Source organism: Podospora pseudopauciseta, chromosome 6, assembly GCF_035222475.1.
Source record: "Podospora pseudopauciseta strain CBS 411.78 chromosome 6, whole genome shotgun sequence".
Taxonomy (NCBI): Eukaryota; Fungi; Ascomycota; class Sordariomycetes; order Sordariales; family Podosporaceae; genus Podospora; species Podospora pseudopauciseta.
This window is the reverse complement of record NC_085895.1, coordinates 2,700,269-2,713,182: the sequence shown is the minus strand read 5'-3', so window position 1 is coordinate 2,713,182 and position 12,914 is coordinate 2,700,269. Positions and strand designations below refer to the sequence as shown.

The window sequence follows — 12,914 nt, the reverse complement described above, 5'->3', positions numbered from 1 at the left end:
TCTGTGTATGGAATACTTTGGAACCGTCTTTTATCTAATCAGTTGTTTTAGTGGTGCCTTCCAGAGGGTAAACGCGGGCAGGCACGTGGAGGCTTGGTCGCAAGGACCTACCTAAGATAATGTTCAATTGCGTCGTTCCTTCCACCTGATGTGACAAGTTGTGGCAATGTGTGCCTTTGCAACACGTATTGGGGTGTAACAGGTGGCGGGGACCCGGGCAGCCGTAAAACTGCCCCAGAAGGCATTTTTGTTACCGCCGGTCTCCGAGAGGCCAAGTAGCCCAACTTCTCCTGCCCTACAAGGCGCGGTGTGGCTTAACTTTCCTTCCCGTCTCTCTTTTGCCCTCAATCGGTAGATGGCCAAAGTATATAGACATCCTTTTAAGATGCCGTACACTTTGTGTCTTGCGTTACGACTTTGGGTTTCCTAGTTCTGTGGGGTGTTGAGAGTATTTGTCAGACGGCAAAAGTCAACCACCCACAACCACCACCAACAACACTGTCGATACCACCGCAAGGAGGGGTAACTGCACGTTGTGAGCCAGTCGTCAAAGTGAGGCAGACAATCAGAAGCCATGGCGGTTATCAAAGGAAGCCCACTGGCCCTGTATGATATTGAAGGACTTGGCAGCGGCCTGAGGCCAACAAGGGCACGGGCCAGGCAAGGGAGGATAAAATACGCGTTCAGGATCACCAAGACTGTATTTCCTTCTTTATCTTTCAGTATCACGCTCTTCGAGGCCATTGAAGATTATTAGCCTGAATTGAACCATAAGTTCCAAGCCCTAATATTGCAGCCCTTATCACATATAATCTTCAATCAACCGAAGACGACAATCAATACACTACAACAACAACACCATAGCGCTATCACCACTTACCCCGCTTTCTTCCTTTATTAATATCCACCACGTCATCATCAGCGCCACCCTCAGATATCGTTAAAGGATTCGTTCTACTACCTTACAACCCTTGGGTTAACGACGACGAAGACTCCGACTTTACCATAGGAGAGTACTCCTTCAATTCGTCGCCTATTCCGCGACCCTTTATTCCTAGCTACGCAGCCCATATTCCTCTCCCGACATCACCAGCCATAACGTCACCTACGTACACGACCGCTCGAAATCTATAAGAAGAACTCGATAACGCGTCTATCTCTACCTATAATATATCGGATTATCGCTCCCCGTTAGCCGAGCCTATTTAGGTCGACGACTATATAAAGCTCACACTCTACTTACCTCAGGACTTTAAAGTTATTATAAGCGACCCCATTAATATATAGCCTCTCTTTAGTACTATTTAGGATCCAGCACTGTAGATCGTCGAACTCCATCGCTATATAAACGAGACCTATAAAAATATACGATAACTTATTTAATAGTAAAATAAGGACTATATCGACGGCTAAAAACTCGTACGCCTTAAATAATAGTATAAGTATATCCGCGTATAATATACTATTTATACTAATATAATTAAGCTTGGGGTCTAGGTTTCGGACTAGCAGATCTAGCACTTCCGATAGTAAGTCGAAAACGCTAATACTACCTTCGCGGATAAAATCTAAGGAGCTATTACGGTTATTACCTAAAATAAGCGTTAACGGTAATAAACTATTAAGTAACTTTGCGAATCTACTAAACGTTATTAAGCGGCTCTATTAACCTTCGAGAAGGAGATTACGAATTAAAAAAAGTTTAATAAATAGGTCGAGATCTAAGCCCTCTAACGCGATTAATATATTAATAGACTTCTAATAAAAAAATTCGTCGACCCCTTTACGCTAAATAAATATAGCTAAACCGTTATAAAATAGGTTAAAAAGTTAACGGAGGAAGCTTTAGAGGAGTTCCGCTTATAGTTAAAGTAGAACTTTAATACCGATATCGAATCGGTCTAATATAGCTTTAGCTAATAGGTATCGACGTAACTATCGTAACCGTCTTTAGCCGTACCTTTAAAAGTATTATCTTTAACTTAACGCGCTAAAAAGAATTTAACTATTTAGGTACTACGAACTGCCTAAACGCGCCGTACGGCCTAATAAACTAATATTTAATTCGAATCTACTCGGGTCGGTCCTATACGTATAGTACCTACGTCTAACGGTAAAGGTAAAGGAAATCCTTCCCTACGGTAATTCTTTACCGCAAATAGAGAACTATCTTTTAATCTTAATAGCTCGGACTTAAAGGATCTTACCGATAATTAACGAAAAAAGTAACTACCGCCTAGCGGAAACGGAGGCCTACCTAAAAGACCCCTAACGGAACGTAATCACTCTTAGTTACCTAATCTCTTAGGACGAAACGACCTTACCCGACTTATCCGTTACTTCTTTTAAATACCGGTCTAGGTTAACCCGATATATATATTAAAACCCCTAGCCTATAATAATAAAGACCTTTCTAAGTTCCGGCCTTAATAGTTTAAAGTAGAAGCCTATATAGATTCCTACCCTATTAAGTTCCCTAGCGACTAAGTTAAAATTAATTAAATTAAGTTTTTTTTTATAAATAAAGCTTAAATATAGTATTAATAGCGAGTTAATTAAATATATAAATTAAACTTTATAAATACTTAAAGCAATTACGTTATTACTATTAAAGAGTACTTTTAAAATACGGCTGAAAAGTACTACAATACCCGTAAAATACAGGAACTTAAGTATTATAGAAATATCTTTTAATACCTAACTAAGCTTTCTGATTTTAACGAAATAATATAATAATTAGGAATTACGTTTTAAAGTTATATCTCGAAAGTATTATTAAATAAAATTATTAAACTAATTTACTCGAAGTAAAATAGTATCCTAAAGATAAATAACGACTTCCTTAACACTATCGAGGAAGTAAACTATATTTACGAAAATATATTTACTAACCCTAATATCGCTATTAACTACCGGGCGGGAAAAAACGCGCTTACTTTAATCTCGGAGCGCTTAAAGTCGGGCCCTCCCCACTAAAGTCGCTCTTAATAACCGTTAAATCTATTCTTAAAAAGTATTAAAACCCTCTTTAAAATATTAAACGTTAGACCCGATTTAAAAGATATTAAATAGGCGATTATTAAGGAAGCCCTAGCGGGGATCTCGCAGGAAAACGTCGATAGGTATAAGAAAGACGGCTCTATATATTAACGATATAGTCGTAATAACTACTATACCTTCGCCTACTTCGCTAGAAAAAATATCTCCGATAATAACCTTCTAGCAGCTCCTCCTAAAATAGCCGGGGTTAAAAAGAAAGTCGAAAAAAAAGAGAAAGAAAACGAAATAATACCTTTAAAGAAAGTACGAATTAACGCTATTAAAATATATATTAATAATAATAAACTATTAGTCTTCGAAGTACTTAACGATAATATATTTAATACTAAGACGGGTTTTTATTAAGCTACCTGCCTACGCCGATAAGATATAATCGGCCTACTAACGTTACTATTATAGGAATTAAGTGCCTTTACGAGGAAGATAAAAATAAATAATTATAACGTCGTCCTAAGGTTAAAACTAAGCCTATTATTAATATAAGTATTATTAAAGGCACTAACGCGCGACCTCGAGAGTACCCGATACGCGTCCTCTTAGACCCTAGTAGTACCGTTCTAATCTTATCGGAGAATATAGTAACCTGCCTCGCGATTAAAACCTTTTATTACCCTTCTAGATTTTACCTTCAATCTTTTACTAAAAAAGGAAATATTAGTAAGGAAGCGTTATATATTAATACCGTAGTACTTAGGTATTTAGAAAACTACTTTACTAAGTTATAATTCGAAGTTAATAAGCTCGACGCAAAATATAATATTATCCTACTATACTAATAGCTTTAAAAATATTAATTAACCGGCTTTTACGATTAAGATTTTACGAAAATCGTATTTACCTCTCCTATATACCGCGAACGATATATTAGCCTTTCGGTACTTAAGAAGGTTAGTAAGATTATCTTTAGCGTTAAAGACGATCGAAGCTTTATTCCCGAATATTTTTAGGACCTAGTACCGCTAATCCCTTACGATATATTTAAAAGGCTACCTAATTATAAGCCCTAAAACTATACGATCGACTTAATAGATAGTAAAATACTATTATAAAGGCCTATTTACTCCCTTAGCGGTAAGGAGCTTAAGTTCCTACGCGTATAGCTAAATAAAATACTAGCCGAAGGTAAGATTAGGCCTTCTAAATCCCCTTATAGCACTCCACTTTTTATAGTAAATAAAGATACTTCTATTAAAAAGAAAGGGACCTACGAAAACGACTTTCGACTAATCGTAAATTAAAAAGTACTTAACGGTATTACTATTCCTAATAGGTATCCTCTACTACTTATTAATAAGCTATAAGATTGCCTCGCTAGAGTTAAGTACTTTATTAAGATCGATCTTAAGAGTGGATTTAACCTTATACGGATTAAGGAAAGAGATAAGTAAAAAACGGCCTTCCGCTACCGCTATAGCCTCTTCGAGTTTACGGTTATATACTTTAGCTTAATTAATACCCTAGCTACCTTCTAAACTATAGTTTATAAAGTCCTTAGCGACCTAATCGATATAAAGGTACTAGCTTATATAAATAATATCCTTATTTACGCCGACACTATAGAGAAATACGACCGGCTTATAAAAGAAATATTATAAAAGCTAAAAGAAAATAACCTTACTATTTTAGTAAAAAAGTATATATAAGTAATAAAGTAAGTTAAATACCTTAAATATATTATTTTTAAGTACGGAATTTCGATATTTAAAGAGAAGGTAAATTATATTTTAAATTAGGAAAGACCTACTATACTTAAGGCTACCTAATCCTTTATTAACTTCACTAATTTCTATCGACGGTTTATTAAAGGGTTCTTTACTATTGCCTAAGCCCTTACGGCATCCCTAAAGCTCGACGTACGTTAATAAAAATAAATATAAGCTATAGAGATAGCATTTAATAAGCTTAAGGAAACCTTTATTACTACTCCTATTCTCGCTTACTTCGACCCGGTAAAGTTAGTAGTCTTAAAGACGGATACGTTTAACTTTAACCTAGGAAAAGTAATATCCTAAAAGGAAGACGATAGTAAACTTTACCCGGTAGCTTTTTACTTTAAAAAGTTTATTAAACTAAAAATAAACTATAAAGTACACGATAAAGAGCTATTAACTATCGTTAACTACTTTATAAAGTAACGAAAATACTTTAAGGGGGCAAAGTATTATATTAAAGTATATTCCGATTACTAGAACCTAGTATACTTTACTATAATAAAGGTTTTAAATAGACGCTAAGTAAGGTAAGCGTAAGAGCTCGCTACCTATAACTTTATTATTATATATCGCCCTAAACGTCTTAACGGTAAGGCCGACGTACTCTTAAGACTCGATTAATATCGGCCTAAAAAGGGGGGAAATAAAGATTAGCCGATTACTTCGGTCTTAAAAAATCATTACTTTTTACTACTTATAGAAGGACTTTCCTTTTTAATTTCGTTAGTAAAGCTCGCTAGTATTCCGGCTATACCGGTATAGAACGATAATTTTATCGCTAGAGTTAAAATAGCCGCTTATTAGGATATTAAGTATATAAAGGACCTAGCTATACCGCCTAAAAATAAATACGTAGATAATAGCTTACTATATTATAATAATTTATTAAGGATCCCTAACGACCCTGCGTTACGCGACGAGATTTTTAAATTTAAGTACGACGCAGCTATCGCCGGCTACTTGTGACGAACCCCTATCCAGAACCTCTGAAAGGGATATCGGTTGAAGGCACTTCTGAATAATCCTGGTTCGGTGCAGCTAAACAGTGCACAACAAAATGTCTCGATATAAACACTAGATGCCGTGAATACAACTTGAATTGCATACTGCAGAACTGTCTATCTACGCCAGCCAGTTCCTCCGTATATATAGACCTGTGGACCGTGGACCGTCGTCTTGTATACGGTCCTCGGTCCGCTCCGTATTGGCCGATACTGGACCGTGGACCGTGAGCCCCGCCGCGGTCCCCGGTCCCCGTCTTATTGGTCCGTCTGATCTCCTGGACCGTGGGCCCCGCCCGATGGCGCGGTCCAGTCTTGATTGGTCCTCGTGGCCCCACTGTCTTCCAGAACCGTGACATGATGCTCCCCCTCCAGGCCGAAGCCCCTGCGGCCTAGTCTTCTTCCACCGCTAACGATATCGTAAGTCTTTCCCTTCTTTCTTTACCTTACCGCTCACCATGTCTAACCGCGTGCAGAAACGTCATTGTAAGACTGAACAGTCCTTCGCCCTTGCCTCTCGAATCCGCTGCCGTGGCACTGCCGTAATGCCGTGTTCTACCTGTTTTACCTCCGGGACCCCTTGCATCATGGCTCCCGAGTCCTCACGGTGCGCCGAGTGCGTGCGCCGTAAGATTCCATGTGACGGGTCTGATGTTGGCTCCGCCCGTGGGTGTATCTTCCTTTCCTTCCTGTACCGTAATTGACCGTTCGATAGTGACCCGAACGATGGAAGAGCAGGATAGGCTCGAGCGTGAGGAGCAAAGGCTTGAAGACCAGCTCTCGCAACTGACTGCCCAGCTTATCCGGGTAAAACGAACACGCCGCTCCTCCGTGCTCGCGAGGAGCGTCTCTTCGCGCGGGGTATCCAGGAGGAGGATGCCCAGGTGGCACAGTCTGCCGCTGCGGCGCCCCCTGCTTCTTCGCCGGGTGCTCCTGCGCGGCCGGACGCCGCTCAGGATACCGTTCCGTGGTCTCCTCACGTCCCGGACCCTTCCTTAGGCCTTAACTGGCCTTCCGATCTTTCCTTCGATCCTAGCGTGGTTGGTCCTTCCTTCCTCGCTACGTTAGATACCGCCAGTGGTGCGCCTTCCACTTCCCAAGGTGCCTAAGGCGCGTGGCACTACTTATATTTGGTCCCCTTCATACCTTCCAACCTCGTAGTGTAGTGTGTAGCACGTCGACCACTACGTCGAAGGCGCAGGTTCGATTCCTGTCGAGGTTCTGGCTCCGTCTCATAGCATCTGGCTGTGGGCCGGGGCCGAGTCTTTTTTGCTTGCTTGGGTTTTGGTCGGTCCGGATATCGTTGGTGGAATTCTTTTTGCTTATCTGGGCAGTTAAGGTGTGCCTGTGGTTCCCACGAGTTATCTGTAGCCGGATATCCTAACCAGCTGACCAAATACTCCAATTGGCCTCTGTTGAACCGTGAATCCAGTATCTCTTCCACATCGTACTCCTCTTCTTCGTCCTCCGCCACTGCCTGTGTATTGGCCTTTTTTGCGTGTGGTGCGGGTTCCAGAAGTGAGATGTGAAAGGTGTGTGACCGTAGACGCATCGTACTAGGTAGCTCCAATTCGAATGCCGTCTCCGATATCTTCCTCTTGACCTTGAATGGTCCCACTCTCCTGTGGTCCAGCTTCTTACTAGGTCTTTTGGTGCGTAAATTGCGTGTGGAAAGGAATACCATGTCTCCCCCCTTAAGGCGAGGTCCCTCGAGCCTTTTAGTATTATAGTATTTCCGCATCTTTTCCCTTACAAACTCCAGTTCTTGCTTGAGCTTGCTGTGGAGCATGTGCATCTTATCTGCCTTGACCCCAGCCCTGGGCACCTCAACCGTAGGTCCCTGCCGTAGGTCTGCCTCGTAGCCGAAATTCGCGAAGAACGGTGTGGCTTTGGTCGTCTCAGTTGGCGATGTGTTATATGCCAGTTGTGCCGTAGGCAACAGTTCAACCCAATCGTCCTGTTCGAAATTGATGTAATTCCGTAGGTATTGTTCTACGATCTGGTTGAGCCGTTCCGTCTGACCGTCCGTCTGAGGGTGGTAGGCCGAAGACGCCTTACTCACTACCCCTAGCCTCGTCATCAACGCTCTCCAAAACTTCGATACGAACTTGGTATCGCGGTCCGTGATAAATTCCTTTGGCCATGTGTGTGTTGCCGTGACATGCCGTAGTACCACATCCGCCAGTTGTTCTGCCGACCAGGTCTCCTTGTAAGGCAGGAAGTATGCCCACTTGGTGAGCCTGTCGACCACCGTCAATATACTGTCGTACTTGACGCCGGTTGCCGTGTCCTTAGACTCTGGTAATTTGGTGATGAAGTCCATCGTGACTGAACTCCATGGCCGTTCTGCTACTGGCAGTGGCTCCAGAAATCCATAGGGCTTGTGCCTCGCAACCCTCGTTCTCTCGCACGTATGGCATGACTGGATGGCTTCCTTGACGTCGTCTTTGATCCCTGGCCAGTCAAAGTGCTGCTTGATCTTTTCCATGGTCTTAGCGATACCCATGTGTCCTCCGAGCTTCGATGCGTGAATCTCCATCACCAGTGCTGTCCTGTCACCTGGCCTCACGTACGCTCGATTCCTATACCACAGTCTTCCCTGACTGTCTTTCTGGATACCCTGTGGCTCCAGCTCTTCCTGCCAGTATTGCTCTGTGATATCGTTGCCCAACTTCCCTTGGTGCTTGCTGGAAGTGGCCTTCTCACGATACACTGCGCAACACTCCATCCACGGCTGCAGTGGATGCTTGAGAGTGCCATCCGGCGCCTCCTCAAGTAGTGGTGGTGACTCCCTGGGTGCATCCTTGTGGTGGTCGGCTCGTCGGCTAAGTGCGTCTGCCCTGGCGTTCTCCGAGCCCTTCTTGTAGTTGATCTGGAAATTAAATTCCGAGAGAAACTCTGACCATCGTGTTTGCCGTGCGTTGAGGACCTTCGTGGTGGTAAAGTACCGCAGATTCTTATGATCTGTATATACCTGTACCTCGTACTTAGTACCGCTGAGGTATGGCCTCCACTCCTCGAACGCTTCGATGATGGCGAGTAGTTCTTTATCGTGGATCGGGTAGTTCTGACGTGCTCCCTCAAGCTTCTTCGAAAAGAAGGCTACCGGGTGTAGCTTGCCGTCGTCGTCTCGCTGCCCTAGTTGTCCACCGATCGCATAGTCTGATGCATCCGCCTCGACTTCAAATGGTCGACTGGGGTCTGGCAATTTGAGCACCGGGTCCTTCAAAATAGCCTCTTTTAGCTCCTGGAAGGCCTGCTCCTCTTCCTGCCCCCACCGGAATTCCACGTCCTTCTTGGTTAAGTGGTTGAGTGGCCTCGCAATGCCTGCGTAGCCCCGGATGAACATCCGATAGAAATTTGTAAACCCCAAGAATTCCCTGACGTGTGTCTGTGACTGCGGCGTAGGCCAGTCCTTAACTGCCGCAATTTTCCCCGGTTCCATACGCACCTCACCTGGCGATATCAGATATCCCAGGTATACTGTTTTCTGCACGTGGAACTCGCTCTTCTCCTTATTAACTGAGAGTCCGGCTCCGTGTAGCGCGTCGAATATCTCTCGTACGTGCTGCTTGTGCTCCTCCAGAGTGCGTGAGTAGATGAGAACGTCGTCGAGATAGCACACTGCTGTCTTGTCGAGGTACTTCCGTATCGTATGGTCAACGAGAGATTGGAACGTCGCGGGCGCATTGGTTAACCCAAATGGCATCACGAGATACTCGAAATGACCATAGGGTGTGCGAAACGCTGTCTTCCATTCGTCTCCTTCTTTGATCCGTATATGGGCGTACCCAACAGGCATATCTAAGCGTGTGAAGTATCGCGCCCCTGCTAGTTGACTCCGTAACCTGGATATCAACGGTAGCGGGTAGCTGTTTTTCACCGTCTCGTTATTTAGCTGGCGGTAATCCACACACAGTCGCAAGCCACCGTCCTTCTTCGGCACGAAGAATACGGGATATCCTGCTGGCGATGTGGACTCCCTAATATGCCCTCTCTTCAGATTCTCGTCTAAGTACTTCCGTAGCTCCTCACTCTGCTTGTCGTTGGTGTGATAGACCTTAAATAGCCGTAGCTTGGCTCCTTCTTTTAACTTAATCTCGTGGTCCCACGGTCCTCGCTCTGGAAGCCCCTCTAAGTGCTTGGCCGTGAAGGCTGGGTGTCCTTGATATTCCACCGGTACCGCCTTTTTCTCGCCTTTCTCCACGTTGTTGTAGTAGGCGTACTTGTTGACCTCCGATATCTCCACCAACGTCGTTAACCCTACTTCTTCGATCTTGCCGCCTGTGTCGATGGAATATACCATTACTTCCTGTGCTCCTTGCGGTGGTGCCGTGGAGGGTGCTTGTCCTGCACTCTGCTCCGTACGTGCTCCTGATCTTCCATCATTGGTTGGATACTTCCAAGGCTCTCTTGGTCGTAGGTGGCCACCGTCCCTCCAATCGATGTCTGGGTTGTAGTCTTCATGCCATGGTTGCCCTAGGATCATATCCTTCGAGGGTCCCATATCCACAATGTCGAATATAACTGGTATTGTTTTTCCTTCGACTGTGATGTCCAGGGGTAGTGTCTCCCTATAGACCTTTTGCGTGGGAAATGGTCCTTGTATAACGATCCATTCCTTCTTTTTCTTCCATGGTATACGGGCCTGGTGCACGAACTGTGGCGAAATCAGGTTCGTCTCTGCACCACCGTCTACCAATGCCACTGCCTGGAGATCTCTCCAGTGCGCAGTAACCCAGAGGCGTTTATCTTTCTTACCTCCTTTCTGTGCGGCAGCGACCTCGCTGACGAGCGCCGGGTCGTTATCCCACACCTTCGCTTTACGCCGATGCTTTCGAAAATACCGTTCGTGGTCCGTTAGAGGTTGACGGCCCCCGCGAAGGGCCGCGAGTCGTTTCCCAAGCGGTTGTGTCGTTCAAGAGCGTCCTCCTGCTCCGGGTTGACCAGCAACACGAAGTCTTTCAACCATGCCCGCCTGGCTTCCTCCCATCTTCCGTCTCTGGCATTCTCTCGCATCCACGCCCGATAGCGGTTCTTCTGCTTGGTCTTGGGCGTCCTGGCTTGATGATATCGCTTGACCTTCTCCCGCAGATGTATAGCGCAATCTGGGCTTGGGCACCATCCTAGTACCACCTCCTCCCACGAGCGCACACTATCGTCTGTGTTCCAACCGTCTGCGTATTCGACGCAGCACCTCGTATGCCTTGGTGCGATCTGTATAACCTGAAGGCCATCCTTCAGTTCAACCGGGTCCTGAACCTTCCATAAGACATAGTCGTTCAAGTCCTCCTGTTGGGCCTTTTCCCACCGGGCCATAGTCCTTTTGACTGGCTGTGGCTTGCCCTCCTTGCCCACCTTGCGTACCGGCCAGTGGCCGTATAGCGACTTGCTCTGGTGGTGCTCCACACATCCGTGTGTAATACACTGGAACCAAGGTACTCTCCGATGCTCCGGATGCCTGGGATGAAGCTGTGCCGTATCTCCCTCACAGGGTGTATACCATGTGGGTGTTGGTGCATCCCCTGGCAACTTCGCGATCCCGATACTGGCGACCTTCCTGCTTTTCCAGTACTCTTCCCAGCTCTTGTGTAAGAGCTTCACAGGCTGTGATGTATCCTGTGAGACAGTTATTCCGTGCTTGCCATACTGCCTCTCTGGTATCGTCCACCTGGTAGGTCCTTGCGCGAGACCCTCACCTTTGGCGACTTCCGTGGTGACTTCCGCAGTGATCTGTGCCATCTGATCCCGCAAGGCCTGTATCTGAAGATCCCCTTCCTCGTGCTCCGCCTTCAGCCTTTCCAGTGCTTCCTTTACTTCCTGGAACTCTATATCTTCCTGTCCGGCGTGCCAGTTGGAGTCTTCCTCGGAGCTTGCCGCTCCGCCTTGTTGATACCCGATGGCTGCTACCTCCACAACCCTTGGTCCCTTCGATGTGGTGGTGGATGCGATCTCCTTTTTCCATCCGAGCCGTTTGGGTGCCCTGCAGTCCTTCTTAAAGTGTCCTGCCTTGCCGCAGTTAAAACACTTGAGGTTGTCTCTGCCCTGGCCTCGGCCTTGCGGCCTCTGCTGCTGTATAGCATCGACGTCCATCGGTCCCGAGTGTGTAGTGCCGGAGTAGCTAGTGCTGGGGTGTCTCCGCTTACGCCTATCGTTGGAGCGGTTACCGTTGAAGTGTCCCCTGTAGCTATTACCGTAGCTACCCCTGCCGTTACCTCCTTTCTTCTCCATACGATGCTCGAACTGCCGATCGTCGATCCGTATGGCCATGGCGATATACTTGTCGATAGTGTCGGGCCTTGTCTCCTTATACAACTCATCCTTCACCTCATCCTTAAGGCCATGGTAGAAAAGCTGCATTAACCCTTCATCGTTAATAGCGCTACGCAGGCTATCGATCTTGAACTGAGCCGCGTAGTCGGCTGCCGAGCGCGTCTGGCGTAGACTCAAGAGTCTACCCTGCGCGCGCCTTGCCTCATCGTACTCCCCAAACACCTCCTTAAGCTTAGCCTCAAAGGCACGATAGCTCTCGAAGCATTCCACGGTGATCTTCTCCTGATCCTCCGGCTCCTGTTCGTAATAGTCGTCGAGGATAGGCTCGAACCATGCGAGAGCCCTGTCCTTGAGCCTGGTGGCCGCGAAGATCACCTTCGACTCTTCGTTGGTGAACTGGTCTGGGTACTGACGAAAATAGGTCTTGAGCTGGATTAAGAACCCTCCAAGCTCTGCCTTTTCTCCTCCATAGCGCTCCGGTACCGGAAGCTTAATGGTCGACTTGGACGCAGCCGAGATAGCGAAAATCTGCTCCCGGGTCTGTTGAGCCTCGTCCTCGAGCTCTTTGAGACGCTTGATGACCTGCTCTGCGGTAGAGGGCACAGGTCTGGCGGAAGGTCCCTCGGCGCCTGGGCTAGGCGGGACGCCTCCCATCTGAACGTTCTCAGGTCCGGCCATGGTGGTAAAAAGACGCCTTCAACTTATCCGTGACAGAGTTGAAGTGAGTATGCAACGTGTGACGAACCCCTATCCAGAACCTCTGAAAGGGATATCGGTTGAAGGCACTTCTGAATAATCCTGGTTCGGTGCAGCTAAACAGTGCACAACAAAATGTCTCGATATAAACACTAGATGCCGTGAATACAAC

General features: G+C 45.9%; 1 protein-coding gene and 1 non-coding gene across 2 annotated transcripts; one reads left to right on the top strand and one right to left on the bottom strand.

Moving 5' to 3' along the window:
- Window positions 1-6,140: 6,140 nt before the first annotated feature.
- On the top strand, window positions 6,141-6,882 carry QC763_0095770 (uncharacterized protein; the record flags this gene model as incomplete). Its single annotated transcript, XM_062906313.1, has 4 exons — window positions 6,141-6,193; window positions 6,250-6,439; window positions 6,489-6,524; window positions 6,572-6,882. Exons 2-4 carry the CDS (start codon window positions 6,319-6,321, stop codon window positions 6,880-6,882), a joined length of 468 nt encoding a protein of 155 aa, XP_062763132.1. The 5' UTR covers window positions 6,141-6,193; window positions 6,250-6,318.
- Window positions 6,883-6,924: 42 nt separating this feature from the next.
- Window positions 6,925-6,995, bottom strand: QC763_0095760. Its single transcript has one exon. It is a non-coding gene; the product is annotated as a tRNA-OTHER (tRNA).
- Window positions 6,996-12,914: the final 5,919 nt, after the last annotated feature.